At 43.7% G+C, this 13,499-nt stretch overlaps 1 protein-coding gene across 1 annotated transcript in view; it reads right to left on the reverse strand.

Moving 5' to 3' along the window:
* Window positions 1-13,083, reverse strand: part of stac (SH3 and cysteine rich domain) — a 222,741-nt gene extending 209,658 nt beyond the window's left edge. The window contains exon 1 of the mRNA XM_041190230.1: window positions 12,658-13,083. Coding sequence (XP_041046164.1) covers window positions 12,658-12,837 — 180 coding nt within the window. The 5' untranslated portion in view covers window positions 12,838-13,083. The remainder of the gene's footprint in view (window positions 1-12,657) is intronic.
* Between the last annotated feature and the right edge of the window lie 416 nt (window positions 13,084-13,499).

Here is a 13,499-nt window from a genome sequence, read left to right on the forward strand (position 1 = left end):
TATCAACTGCAAACTTTGAAATAATGTCCCGTATACCCAGGTCCAGGTCATTAATATATAATCAAAAGATAACCATTCCAAATGCCAATCCCTTAGGAGCACTGAATACTTCCCTCCAGTCTGGAAAATAACCATTCACCACTACGCTTTACTTTCTGTTGCTCAGCCAATTTTGTATCCATTCAGCCACTGTCCCTTTAATTCCACGAGCTCTATTTTGCTATCAAGTCTATTTATGCGGCACTCTGTCAAATGACTTTTTGAAAAAAAAAAATCAACTGCATTACCTTCTTCAATCCCAATCTTTGCTTCATCAAAAAACTCTATCGTTTGTCAAACACGATTAGCCTTTAACAAATCTGTGCTGACTTTCATTTTCAGTCTGTATATTTCCAAATGCCAATTAATCTTGCTGCAGATTATTGTTTCAAAGTTTCCATGCCTTCAATGTTAGACCAATTGGCCTGTGGTTTCTGTGTTTGAAGTGCAATCTTTGCAACCGTACAGCACTCCCACACTACCCACATAGCCAAGGGGCATTGGAAGAGTACAGCCAGAGCCTCTGTAATTTCAACCTTTCCTTCCCTCAGTAACCTAGGATGTATCCCATCTGGACTGGTTAACTTTTCTACTTTCAAGGACAGCTAACTTTCTCTTTCTTTATTATTATCTGGGCCGAATGGCCTACTTCTGCTCCTACATCTCATGGACTTATCTAATATTACTGCTGCCTCCTCTTTTATTGCTACATTGGCAGCATCGTCATTTTAGTGAAGACGGATAGATACAAAGTACTACTTTAACGCCTCAGCCATGCTGTTAATTGTACCATAGAAACTCGTCTTTTACATGAGTACATAAGATTAAATTTTTAGCCAAAAAGTAGGGGTTCAAATTTTACACTAGTAATGTCAGAGGGGTTGAAATCCCTATCTCCCACCATCTCGCTATCACAGAGTTGCCAGGTTGGAGTCTGTCCCTACCAACCCTGTCCCCAAAAGTAACACAAAAGGAGCCAAAAAGTATTTTAATTTAAAATGTGAAATTCAGGTCTTCTGTCACAGTACAAAATTGTTTCTCTTCAGAAAGATGACACACTAAGCAGGGCTGGCTGTCTTTGAAATTGGCAATGCCTGATTTTTTTGCTAGTTTCAGGGCAAAGTTTCAGATAGCTTGCGAGAAACTGAAAGTCCATTCTGGCAATTTTCAGTGACTTACTTTGCAACTTCATTTTCCAACTGCAGCCACACGCTAGGCTTTCCTCTGTTTGCAAATTTGTGCTTAGGCATCTGCCTAAGCTGCGTAGAGAGCTTCTTCCAATTTCTGACATATCTTGAACTTCGATATCTTGAACTCTCTAGCTGCTGCATGATTATTTTTCTTCTCTGCAATCTCAACAACTTAAGTTTGAACTGGGTTATGAATCTGCCATTCCTTCTCAATGCGATATTGTCATATTAAAAGGGCAGGATTGGCAAGAATGCAGCATGCGCCAATGAGGTGGTAATCTTGAAAGCAAACGTTGATGTGCACAGACACAAGGAGCTAAACAGCCACCTTCGAAGGTGTGTTATTCTATGAATGAGTAGGTTTGCACCAGGGTGAGTTGGATTTCGGTGGTGAGCAGGTGCCAAGCAGAAAGAGTTTGGTTTCTATTGTCAAAAGTCGGGGCTCGCCTTTTCACAAGATCGGCCATTACTTGAGTATATACAGTATATAATTTGGGGATGATTGAATTCAGGTGGTGGGCATTAATTGGGGACGTAACTGTGCTCTTACATATAGGAGTAGGCTAGAAGTGTAATTGTTGGATAGAAGTACACATTCTGTCTGCATCACTGCAAATAAAAGCTTATAAGTGTATAGAAACTAGGCTCCAGTATTCTATCCTTCACCACCAGGTTACGAATTCTGGCACATATCCTCTGCCTCCATCAAGCAACCTACTTCTTAATCCCTAATCAGCCAGACGCTTCTTTTGAATACTTTTTGCACAAATCTAAAGTGGAACCATGCAAGTATTGTAAAAAAGTGATGTTACTAAATTGCAAATGGTGGGAATAAAAAGCATCTGTAAAGAGGAATTATGATAGTTTTATGTTGAGTTTGAAAGTGACTTAGTTAAGTCCAAAACTAAGGTCTTAAATCTAAACAAAGCAAACCACATCAGTATGAGGGATGAGTTGGCTAAAGATTGGGGGGTTGGTGATGGCATAGTGGTATTGTTGCTGGACTAGTAATCCAAAGACCCAGGGTAATGCTCTAGGGACTCGGGTTCAAATCCCACCATGGCAGATTCAAGAATTGAATTCAATAAAAATCTGGAATTAAAAGTCTAATGATGGAACCAAAGATGATTGTGTAAAAACCCATGTCCTTTAGGGAAGGAACTCTGGCATCTTTACCTGGTCTATGGCCTACACATGACTCCAGACCCACAGTAATGTGGTTGACTCTTAAATGCCCTCTGAAATGGCCAAACAAGATACTCAGTTGTAACAAACCACTACAACATCACAAAAAAGAATTGAAGCCAGACAGACCACCCAACATCAACCGAAACAACAGCAACTCAGCACTGTCAACCCTGCAAAGTCCCCCTTACTAACATCTGGGAGCTAATGCTGAAATTGGGAGAGCTGTCTCACGAGCTAGTCAAGAAACAGCCTGACATAGTCATACTCATGGAATCATACCTTACAGATAATGCCCCAGACACCACCATCACCATCCCTGGGTATGTCCTGTCCCACCAGCAGGACAGGCCCAGCAGAGGTGGCAGCACAGTAATATACAGTTGGAAGGGAGTTGCCCTGGGAGTCCTCAATATCAACTCTGGAGCCCATGAAGTCTCATGGTACCAGGTCAAACATGGGCAAGGAAACCTCCTACTGATTACCAGGTACCACCCTCCCTCAGCTGATGAATCAGTACTCCTCCATGTTGAGCACCACTTGGAGAAAGCATTGAGGGTGGCAGCAAGGGTACAGAATGTACTCTGAAGTCTCCAACTCAATGTCCATCACTAAGAGTGGCTCGGTAGCCTGGGTATGTAGCAGGTGGTGAGAGAACTAACAAGAAGGGAAAAACATACTTGACCTCATTCTCACCCTCATCAACCTGCCTGCCACAGATGCATCTGTGCACGACAGTGTCGGTAGGAGTGACCACCGGACAGTCCTCATGGAGACAAATTCCCATCTTCACATTGAGGATACCCTCCATTGTGTTGTGTGGCACTACCACCATGCTAAATGGGATAGATTTCAAACACATCTAGCAATTCAAGACTGGGCATCCATGAGGCACTGTGGGCCATCAGCATCAGCAGAATTGTACTCGAACACAATCTGTAACCTCATGGCCCGGCATATCCCCCATTGTACCATTACCATCAAGCCAGGGGATCAACCCTGGTTCAATGAAGAGTGCAGGAGGGCATGCCAGGAGCAACACCAGGCACACCTAAAAATGAGGTGTCAACCTGGTGAAGCTATAACACAGGACTACTTGCATGCCAAATAGCATAAGCAGCGAGTGATAGACAGGGCTAAGCGATCCCACAACCAACGGATCAGATCTAAGCTCTATAGTCCTGCCACATTCAGTTGTGAAAGGTGGTGGACAATTAAACAACTCACTGAAGGAGGCGGCTCCACAAATATCCCCATCCTCAATGATGAGGGAGCCCAGCACATCAGTGCAAAAGATAAGCACTAGCTACAATCTATAGCCAGAAGTGCTGAGTGGATGATCCATCTTGGCCTCCTCTGGAGGTCCCCAGCAACACAGATGCCAGTCTTCAGCCAATTCAATTCACTCCATTTAATATCAAGAAACAGTTGAATGCACTGGATACGCAAAGGCTATGGGCCCAGACCAGTATTCCAGTAATAGTACTAAAGACTTGTGCTCCAGTACTTGCTGTGCACCTAGCCAAGCTGTTCCAGTGCAGCTACAACACTGGCATTCACCAGGCTATGTGGAAAATTGCCCAGGATATGTCCAACAGGGCCAATTATCGCCCCATCAGTCTACTCTGCGTCATCAGTAAAGTAATGGAAGGGGTCATGAACAGTGCTGTCAAGACGCATTTGCTTAGCAATACCCTGCTCATTGACATCCAGTCACTAATGCCCGAACTGAACTCCTGAGGTGAGGTATGGTGAGAGAGACTGCCCTTGACATCAAGGCAGCTTTTGACCAAGTGTGGCATCAAGGAGCCCTAGCAAAACTGGAGTTGGGAATCAGGGGAAAAACTCCACTGGTGGGAGTCATACCTAGCACAAAGGAAGATGCTTGTGGCTGTTGGACGTCAGTCATCTCAGCTCCAGGACATCACTGCAGGAGTTCCTCAGTGTAGTGTCCTTGGCCCAACCATCTCCAGCTGCTTCATCAATGACCTTCCCTCCATTGTAAGGTCAGAAGTGGAGATGTTTGCTGATGATTGCACAATGTTCAGTGACTCCTCAGATACTGAAGCAGTCCATGTCCAAATGCACCAAGAAGTGGACAATATCCAGGCTTGGGCTGGCAAGTGGCAAGTAACATTCATGTTACAAAAGTGTCAGGCAATGATCATCTCCAACAAGAGAGGATCCAACCATTGCCCCTTGATGTTCAATGGCATTACCATCACTGAATCCCCCACTATCAACATCCTGGAAGTTACCATTGACCAGAAATTGAACTGGACTAGCCATATAAATACTGTGGCTACAAGAGCAGGTCAGAGGCTAGAAGTCCTGCAACAAGTAACTCACCTCCTGACTCCCCAAAGCCTGTCCACCATCTACAAGGCACAAGTCAGGAGTGTGATGGAATACTCCCCACATGCCTGGATGAGTGCAGCTCTCACATAACTCAGGGGGCTTGACACTCTCCAAGACAAAACAGCCTGCTTGATTGGCACCACATCCACAAACATTCACTCCCTCCACCACCGACACACAGTAGCAGCAGTGTGTACCATCCACAAGATGCACTGCAGGAATTCACCAAGGCTCCTTCAACAGCACCTTCCAAACCCACAACCACTACCATCTAGAAGGACAAGGGCAGCAGATAGATGGAAACACCACCACCTGGAAGTTCCCTTCCAAGTTACTCACCAGCCTGATTTGGAAATATATCACCGTTCCTTCACTGTCACTGAGGCAAAATCCTGGAATTCCCTTCCTAACAGCACTGCGGGTGTACCTACACCACACAGTCTGCAGCAGTTCAAGAAGGTAGCTCACCATCACCTTCTCAAGGACAACTAGGGATGGGCAATAAATGCTGGCCCAGCCAGTGAAGCCCACATCCCGTGAATGAACATAAAAAAAATTAGGAAATTACTCGTCCACCATCGTATCTTTTAATCTAATGACTAGCATTTGAAGAGTTAACGCATAATTTGTGACAAATATACATTCCTTTAATTCCAAAAACCCTGCAGAAAAAGCAGCAGGAGTTACAGATTGTATTAGGAGAGGCTTAACATTGCCAAAAAGTGTGGTAAGCTTGATGAATAGGAGGATTTTAAATTTCAGCAAAGGAGGGCCAAGGGAAAGCAATAAGAAAAGACAATAAGAGTAGAAGACATAAAAACAGATTTTAAACATTCTATAGTAAAAGGAGACATGAGTCCATTTGAGGCAGAAACCAGTGAAATTATAATGGAAAATTAGAAAATGGCTGAGAGATTAAACAAAATACTTTACACTTTTCTTCACAGTGGAAGACAGAAAAAACATTCCTGAAATAATGGAGGACCAGGGGTCTAACAATAATGAGAAACTTAAAGAAATCAGTGTAAGTAAAAACAAAGTACTGTATACATTGGTGGGACTAAGTGGCGACAAATCCCCTAGAACTAACAACCTGCATTCTAGATTAAGGAGATAACTACAGAGTTAGTGGATGTAGTGGTTTTAGTCTTCCAGAATTCCTCAGAATCTAGAACAGTTCCCAAGGATTGGACGGTAGCAAAGATAACTCTGCTATTTAAGGAGGAAATGGGGAAAAACTAGGAACTACATAAGAAATAAGAGGAGTAAGCCATTCAGCCTATTGTGCCTGCTTCCCCATTCAATAAGATAATGGCTGATCTCATTGTGGTCTTAACACCACTTTGCTGCCTGTCCCACCAGTCCCCCGACCGCCCACCCAACCCCCCATAATCCTTGGCTCCCTTGTCAAATCAAAAATCTGTCAAACACAGCCTTCAATATATTCAATTACCTAGCATCCACTACACATCGTGGAAGAGAATTCCAAACACCAATGGCTGTCTGAGAGAAGAAATTCCTCTGGGAGACTCCTTACTTTGAAACTGTGCCCCCTAGTTCTAGATTCTTCCATGAGAGGAAACATTCTCTCAGCATCTACCCTGTAAAGTCTCCTCAAAGCTTGTGTGTTTCAATAAGGTCACCTCTCTTTCTTCTAAACTCCAATGAGTTTGGCCCAACCACTCAACCATTCCTCATCAGACAAACCTTTCATCCCAGGAATCAGCCTAGTGAACCTTCTCTGAACTGTTTCCAATGCAAGTAGGTTCCTCCTTAGGTACAGTAATTAAAACTGTACACAGTACTTCAGGTGTGGTCTCACCAATGTTCTTTACAGTTGTAGCAAGACTTCCCTACTTTTATACTCTAGCCCCCTTGTAATAAAGGCCAACATTTCATTTGCCTTTCTAATTACTTGCTATATCTGCATCCTGACTTTTTGTGATTCATGTACAAGGACATCCAGATCCCTCTGTTCTGCAGCAGTCTGCAGTCTCTCTCCATCTAAATAATATTCTGAATTTCTATTCTTCCTGCCAAACCTCACATTGGCCAATCTCACATCTTCCCACATTGATCTGCCAAATGTTTGCCCACTCACTTAACCTATCTATATTCCTTTGCAGATTCTTTATATCCTCCTCACAATTTGCTTTCCAACCCATCTTCTTATTGTCAGCAAACTTGGCTACAATACAGTCGGTCCCTTCATCCAGGTCATTAATATAGATCATAAATAGTTGAGGCCTCAGCACTGATCCCTGTGGCACTCCACTAGTTACAGATTACCATCCTGAAAATGACCCATTTATCCTGACTCTCTATTTTTTGTTAATTAGTCAGTCCTCTATCCATGCTAACATATCACCCCCAACACCATAAGCTTGTGTTTCACCTTATTGAATGCCTTTGGGAAATCCAAATGCACTACATCTACTGGTTCCCCTTTTTCCACCTTGCTTGTCACATCCTCAAATAACTCTAATAAATTTGTCAAACACGATTTCCCTTTCACAAAGCCATGTTGACTCTGCCTGATTATATGATAACTATAGGCTAGTTAGCTGATCAGTAGTAGGCAAAATGCTTCAAGAATGTGGTAACAGGGCACACAGAACATCAGAGTATGACTAAGCAGAGTCAACACAAACTTATGAAAGTGATATAGTGTTTGACGAAACTGTTAAGAGCTTTTTGAGGGTGATATTAGTAAAACAGATAAGGGGAAATCATTGGATACAGCATGTTTAGACAACAAAAAACATTCAATAAGATGGCACACAAGGTTATTACGCAAAATTAGTACCAATGGGACTGGGGGTAATATATTAGCATGGATTGAAGACTGGTTAATGGACAGAAAACATGTTAGGAATAAACAGTAAATTTAGGGTTGGGAGGCTCTAACTAGTTAGGTACTGCAAGGATCAGTGCTTGAGCCTCAGCTGTTTACAATCTCTAATAATGACTTAGGTGAGGAGACTGAGTGCAACATCTCTAAGTTTGCTAATGATACAAAGTTAGGTGGGTAAGTTAGCATCAAGGAGGATGCAACGAGGCTGAAGAGGGATATAGACAGATGGGTGAGTGGGCAAGAACATGGCAAATGAAATACAATGTAGTGAATAGCTAAGTTATCCATTTTGGTAGAAAAAATGAAAGTGCGGAGTATTTTTTGAGTGGTGAAAGACTGTGAAATGTGTGCATTCAGAGGGACCTGGATGTCTTTGCATGTTAATCATAGAAAGTTAACAAGAAGGTACAGCAAGCAATTATGTGGCAAATTGTATGTTGACTTTTGTCAAAAGGGGCTCGGAGTACAAGAGTAAAGAAATGTTTCTATTATCATAATGAAAATCGCTGAGGTCACACCTGGAGTACTGTGTGCTGGTCTCCTTACCCAAGGAAGAACATAATTGCCCTTGAGGTAGCGCAACAAAGAGACTGGTTCCTGGGATGAGGGGATTGTTTTATGAGGAGAGATTGAGTAGACTAGACCTATATTCTCTGAAGTTTAGAAGAATGAAAAGTTGATCTAATTTAAACATATCGAACTCTTAAGGGACTTGATAGGGTAGATGCAGAGAAAATCTTCCCTCTGACTGGGGAATCTAGAACACAGGGTCACAGATTCAGAATAAGTAGGGAGTTGGCCATTTATGACTGAGGAGGAGAAATTTCTTTACTCAAAGGGTTGTGCATCTTTGGAATTCTCTATCCCAGAGAGCTGCGGATGCTCAGTCATTGACAAGAAGTTGATAGGTATTTGGATACTAGGAGGAGTAAAGGATATGGGGATTGTGCAGCAAGGTAGACTTGATGTAAAAGATCAGTTAAGATTTTGTTGAATGGTGGACCAGGCTCAAAGGGGCAACTCCAGCTCTCATTTCTGAAAAGACAATGAAAGCATCATTGTAGAGCCTCCCATTGCATCAATTTACATAAAATGAAAATCAAAGCAGGTTCTAAAATGGGCAGACAATTGAACCTTGGGAACGCTGAGTTACTCCCATACAGTATATATCTTCACTTTTCAGTTCTTGCTCCAGTCTTCAGTTCTGATGAATGGTTGTATGTTGAAAACATTACATTGTCTTATCATTTTACAGATGCTATCTGATCTCCTGCGTATTTCCAGAAATTTCTATCAAGAAAGCTGCATGTTGCTGGATAAACTACTTAGCGCACACTACGTATTCTAATTGGGAAGTAATTATTTATCTGCTGCAGACTTCTTTTTGCATACTTTCAAATGTCATGCAAGATTTTCTGACACGCCAACTATTTCACAGTTACCTTTTGGTTGCTATCATTTGAATAGATGATTAAAATACTGCAGACTGTGTAACATGTTATATAGAAAGTTATTTTGAAACCTTAGTTGTAAACATGGTCAAGTTGCAGTGGGCCAAATGGTCTGCTCTGCTCCAATGTCTTAGAACTGCTGCAATGAATTAATTGATAGAAAGGATCAGATTGTGCAGTTTAGTAATGTCTTGTAGTCAGACACTGATATATCCTATCAAACAGACCCATTAGGCAAAGTGAGTGTTTTGAATACAAGGACAGATATCTCTAAAGGCTTGCTTCAAAATGCAAGAACAAAAAAACCTCAAGGTTTAATTTTAAAAACGAATCCAACAAGGTAAAACTGTTTTGTTTTCTCTTCAGGCTAGACTTTCCACTCCTTGATTATGAGTGGGCAGTGACCTTGAACCAGAAAAAAATTGTTTGTCACCGATTATCATATAAAATACTGACTTTAAAAGTTGTATCTCCCCAGGTACAAACTGAAACCATTTTATAGAGCTAGAAACAGTTTACCAGCTGTTAGTAAGATACATTTACAAGCTTTTTAAATAATGATTTACAAGTGACCTGCTGAATTACTTTTTAGAACTTGGTCTCAATGTTATGTTTGCTGTGCATTTTAATATCAGCTGCAAGACAATCAGCCCAATGCTTAACCTATTTAACATCTAAAGTTAGTTTTTAAGAGCAAGATATTTCCATGTGTTCCAAGAATGTTCCAAGTTTATCAAAAAACTCCCAAAAGCAATGATAACAATTTGTATTAATATAGCACCTTTAATGCAATAAAACATCTCAAGGCACTTCTCAGGGGTCTTATAAGGCAAACTTTGACACAGAGCCACATAAGGAGGTATTAGAGTAGATGACCAAAAGGGCAAATGGCCAAAAGTTTGATCAAAGGATTCGATTTTAAGGAGTGTCTGAAGAGAGAGAAAAAAAAAGAGGCAGCGTATTGGAGAGGTTTAAGAGGGGATTCCAAAACTTAGGGCCTTGACAGTTGAAGGCAGGGCACCAAGGAAGCAATTGAAATTGGGTATGCTCAAGAGGCCAGAATTAGAGGATCTTGGAAGGTTGTGGGGGTTGGAGGAGATGACAGCAATAGGGAAGGGCAAAATCATGGAGTAAATGTAGGTCAGCAAACACAGGAATGATGGGTGAACAGGACTTGGTGCGAGTAAGGATGCAGACAGCAAAGTTTTGGATGACCTCAAGTTTACTGAGGATAGAATGTGGGAGGATGGCCAGAAGTGCAATAGTATAGTCAAGTCTAGAGACAACATAGATGCGGAAAAGGGTTTCAGTCGCAGATGAACTCAGGCAGGTGTACGGTTGGACAATGTTACGGAGGTGAATATGTCTTAGTTATGGTGTGGACATATGGTTGGAAGTTTATCTCGAGGTCAAATACAACACCAATATCGCAAACAGTGGTTCAGCCTTAGGCAGTTGCCAGGGAGATGGATAGAGTCAGAGGCTAGGGAATGGAATTTGTAGTGGGAACCAAAGGCAATGACTTTGGTCTTCCCAATATTTAAATGGAGGAAATTTCTGCTCATCCAGTGCTGGATGTCAGACAAGCAATTTAATTTAAAGACAGTGGTGGAGTCAAGAGAGATGGTGAAGAGGTTGAGCTGGATGTCCTGAGTGCACATATGAAAGGTGACACTTTTCTTGATTGATTGCCAAGGAGCAGCATGTAGATGAGAAATAGAGTGCAAAGATAGATCGTGGAGGAATGCCACAGGAAGCAGTGCAGAAACTGGAAGAGACAACATTGCAAGCTTCAGATACCTGGCTACAATTATATGGATAAGAATGGAAGCAGACAAATGCAGTCCCACCAAGCTTGGTTGTGGTGGAGAGGAGTTGGAGAAGGATGGTGTGGTCAATCTTGTCAAAGGCTGTAGAAAGATCTGAGAAGGATGAGGAGGGATAGTTTACCTGTGTCACAGTCACAAGGGTGTAATTTGTGATTTTAACAAGAGCTGTTTCAGAGCTGTGGCAAGGCGGAAACCTGATTGGAAGGATTCACAAAAAGAGTTTGGGCGAGATAGGCACGAATTTGCAAGGCAACAACATATTCAAGGGCTTTGGAGAGGAAAGGGAGTTTAGAAATGCAGCAGCAATTTTCAAGGATAGTATGGGCAAGGGTTTTTTTTTGAGGAGAGGGGTGTGATTGCAGATTCAAAGGAGAGAGCAAGACTGCACTTGGAAGAGAAAGAGAAATATTAACAAAATCAATTAACATGGTAACCATGAAGGGAACTTAGGTGGTCAGCTGTTTAGCAGTAATTGGATTGAGGGAGCAAGAGGTGGGTCTCATGGACAAGCTGAGTTCAGAGAGGTCATGAGGGGAAATGTGACAGTAACTAGTGGATAATGTGAGTTCAGGGCTAGGGCAGGAGAGAACTTTGGAGGAAGTCTGGCTCGGTGGGTTAGGAATAGGAGAGAAGTGGCAGAGGCCGCTAATTGGATGGTCCCGATCTTAGTGACAAAAGTAATGAATCCCTTGCACTTGTTTTTAGAGGTGAGGGTGGTGAAGGAGATGGACAGATGGTTTTAAGAAGTCTGTTTACAGTAGAGAAAAAAAGCTCGGGTTTATCTCACTATTCTAGGATCATCCTGGAAACCAAAGCCCTTTTGGCTGATGAAAGCAGGACGGCACAGTGACCAGTCTCTCTCTCGTATACACGTATATTACACATAGAGTTTTAAAAAAGCTCATAACCCAACTCCAGTTTTTTTTAAAACAGTTGATCTGCTTCCCAATTACAATGTTGATGCAGGTTTTACCACTTTATCAGATGGGACATGCATCAGATTCTGGGATTGAAGTTTAGAATGTTTAGATTTATGTTACCTGTGGAATCCTCGTTCTTTTTTTAAAAAAAGAAAGACATTAGCTCGGAATTTTGTTATGCTGGAAGCAACTGCTGATGGGCCAATTTGAAGAAGTTCTAAAACAAAATAAACGCATTGGTGGATGTTCCACCTTTAATGTTTCTTTGAATTCAACTGGTCACGTTTCTGGGAAACTTTAGGCAACATTTGAAAAAGCAGCAGCCAGTTATTTCCATGTGGTTTGAGGAAGAAGCACCATTCTAATCATTCGGCTTTAGAATAACACATTCCAAAGAAAAAACGGTGAGATGACTGGAGATTCCAACATAGTTCCTCAATTTCTCAGGAGCGGGGGATAATTTCTCCACAGCCCCCCACCAGCGGGAGGAGGGGGCAGTCTCTCCTCGCAGCCCCTCACTTGGGGCAGCGCAGTCTCCCCATGCGGGCCCTCGCTGGGGGTGGGGTAGTATTTCCACACCGGGGGGTGGGTATTCTCTCCGGTTCTCCCCTCTGTCTGTCATCCCATTGGATTCAGGACTTCACTGGAGCATCTCCCGGACATAAGAAAATCTCTGCTGTAAACAGGTACCAGGCTCAGTTGAAGGCGACTTACCCCCACGCACTGAGTCACTCCCTAGTCAATGCAGTTACCCCACTGCCTCCACTACCCCCACCCCCCCCCCCACCCCCATCACTTCCTCCCCCCATCACCATCCCCATCCCCATCTACCTTGGACTCCCGCTGGCTCAGGGTCGAAACCGGTGACACGGGTGTCCCTCCGCCGACCCGCTCGTTTTCTTTCTCCATCTCATCGGTGGCGGGGTTGGTCCCGGTCTCAGTCCCGGTCCCGGTCCCGGTCTCGGTCTCGGTCCCGCTCTCCTCCTCCGCCGCCAGTTCTCGATTCGGCATCTTTCACTTCCCTGAGCGTCCCGCTCGGGGGATTACCGATTCCCGACAGCGGACTCCGTCCCAGAGCCGGGGAGGCAGCGGCCAGTGCGGGAGAGCCGCCGTCCCCCGGCTCCACAGCACCTGCCGCGCGTCCCGCTCGCAGCCGCTTGGGATGACAGGAGCTGCCGTGACCGGTCGGTGCCCGGCTCGGTCCTAGTGGCCCCGGAGTATCCCCGGCTCGGTCCCGGTGGTCCCGGTTTCACTGCTCGCTCCTTCCTCTTTAATTATTCCCGATTATCCGCGTCGATGGCCACAAGTCCCATCGCTTTTCCAACTCTCTGGAGTTTTTAGTGGGTTTTACCCTCCGGCTCCTCACGTACTTCCGGCTGCGTGATCGATAAAACAGCCGAGGAGAGGCGTCAATACAGAGAGTGGAGCCCGGGGAATCGGAGAGGGAGAGAGAAAGAGGGAGGGAGAGAGAGAGAGAGAGGGGGACAAGGAGGAGGAGATATTGGCAATTGCTGATGAAACTTTGTTGTCTGTTCGAGCTCCTGCCACCCGTTCGGCGACAAACAACTGGAGCCAACCGGTCCCACACCTGTAGCTGCGGATGGTTAGACTCCGAGTAAAGTAACAGAATCTTGGGCTTGTTGCTATTTCTCTGCAGCCCAATATCCTGTAAA

The sequence above is a fragment of the Carcharodon carcharias genome, chromosome 6, assembly GCF_017639515.1.
Source record: "Carcharodon carcharias isolate sCarCar2 chromosome 6, sCarCar2.pri, whole genome shotgun sequence".
Classification (NCBI taxonomy): domain Eukaryota; kingdom Metazoa; phylum Chordata; class Chondrichthyes; order Lamniformes; family Lamnidae; genus Carcharodon; species Carcharodon carcharias.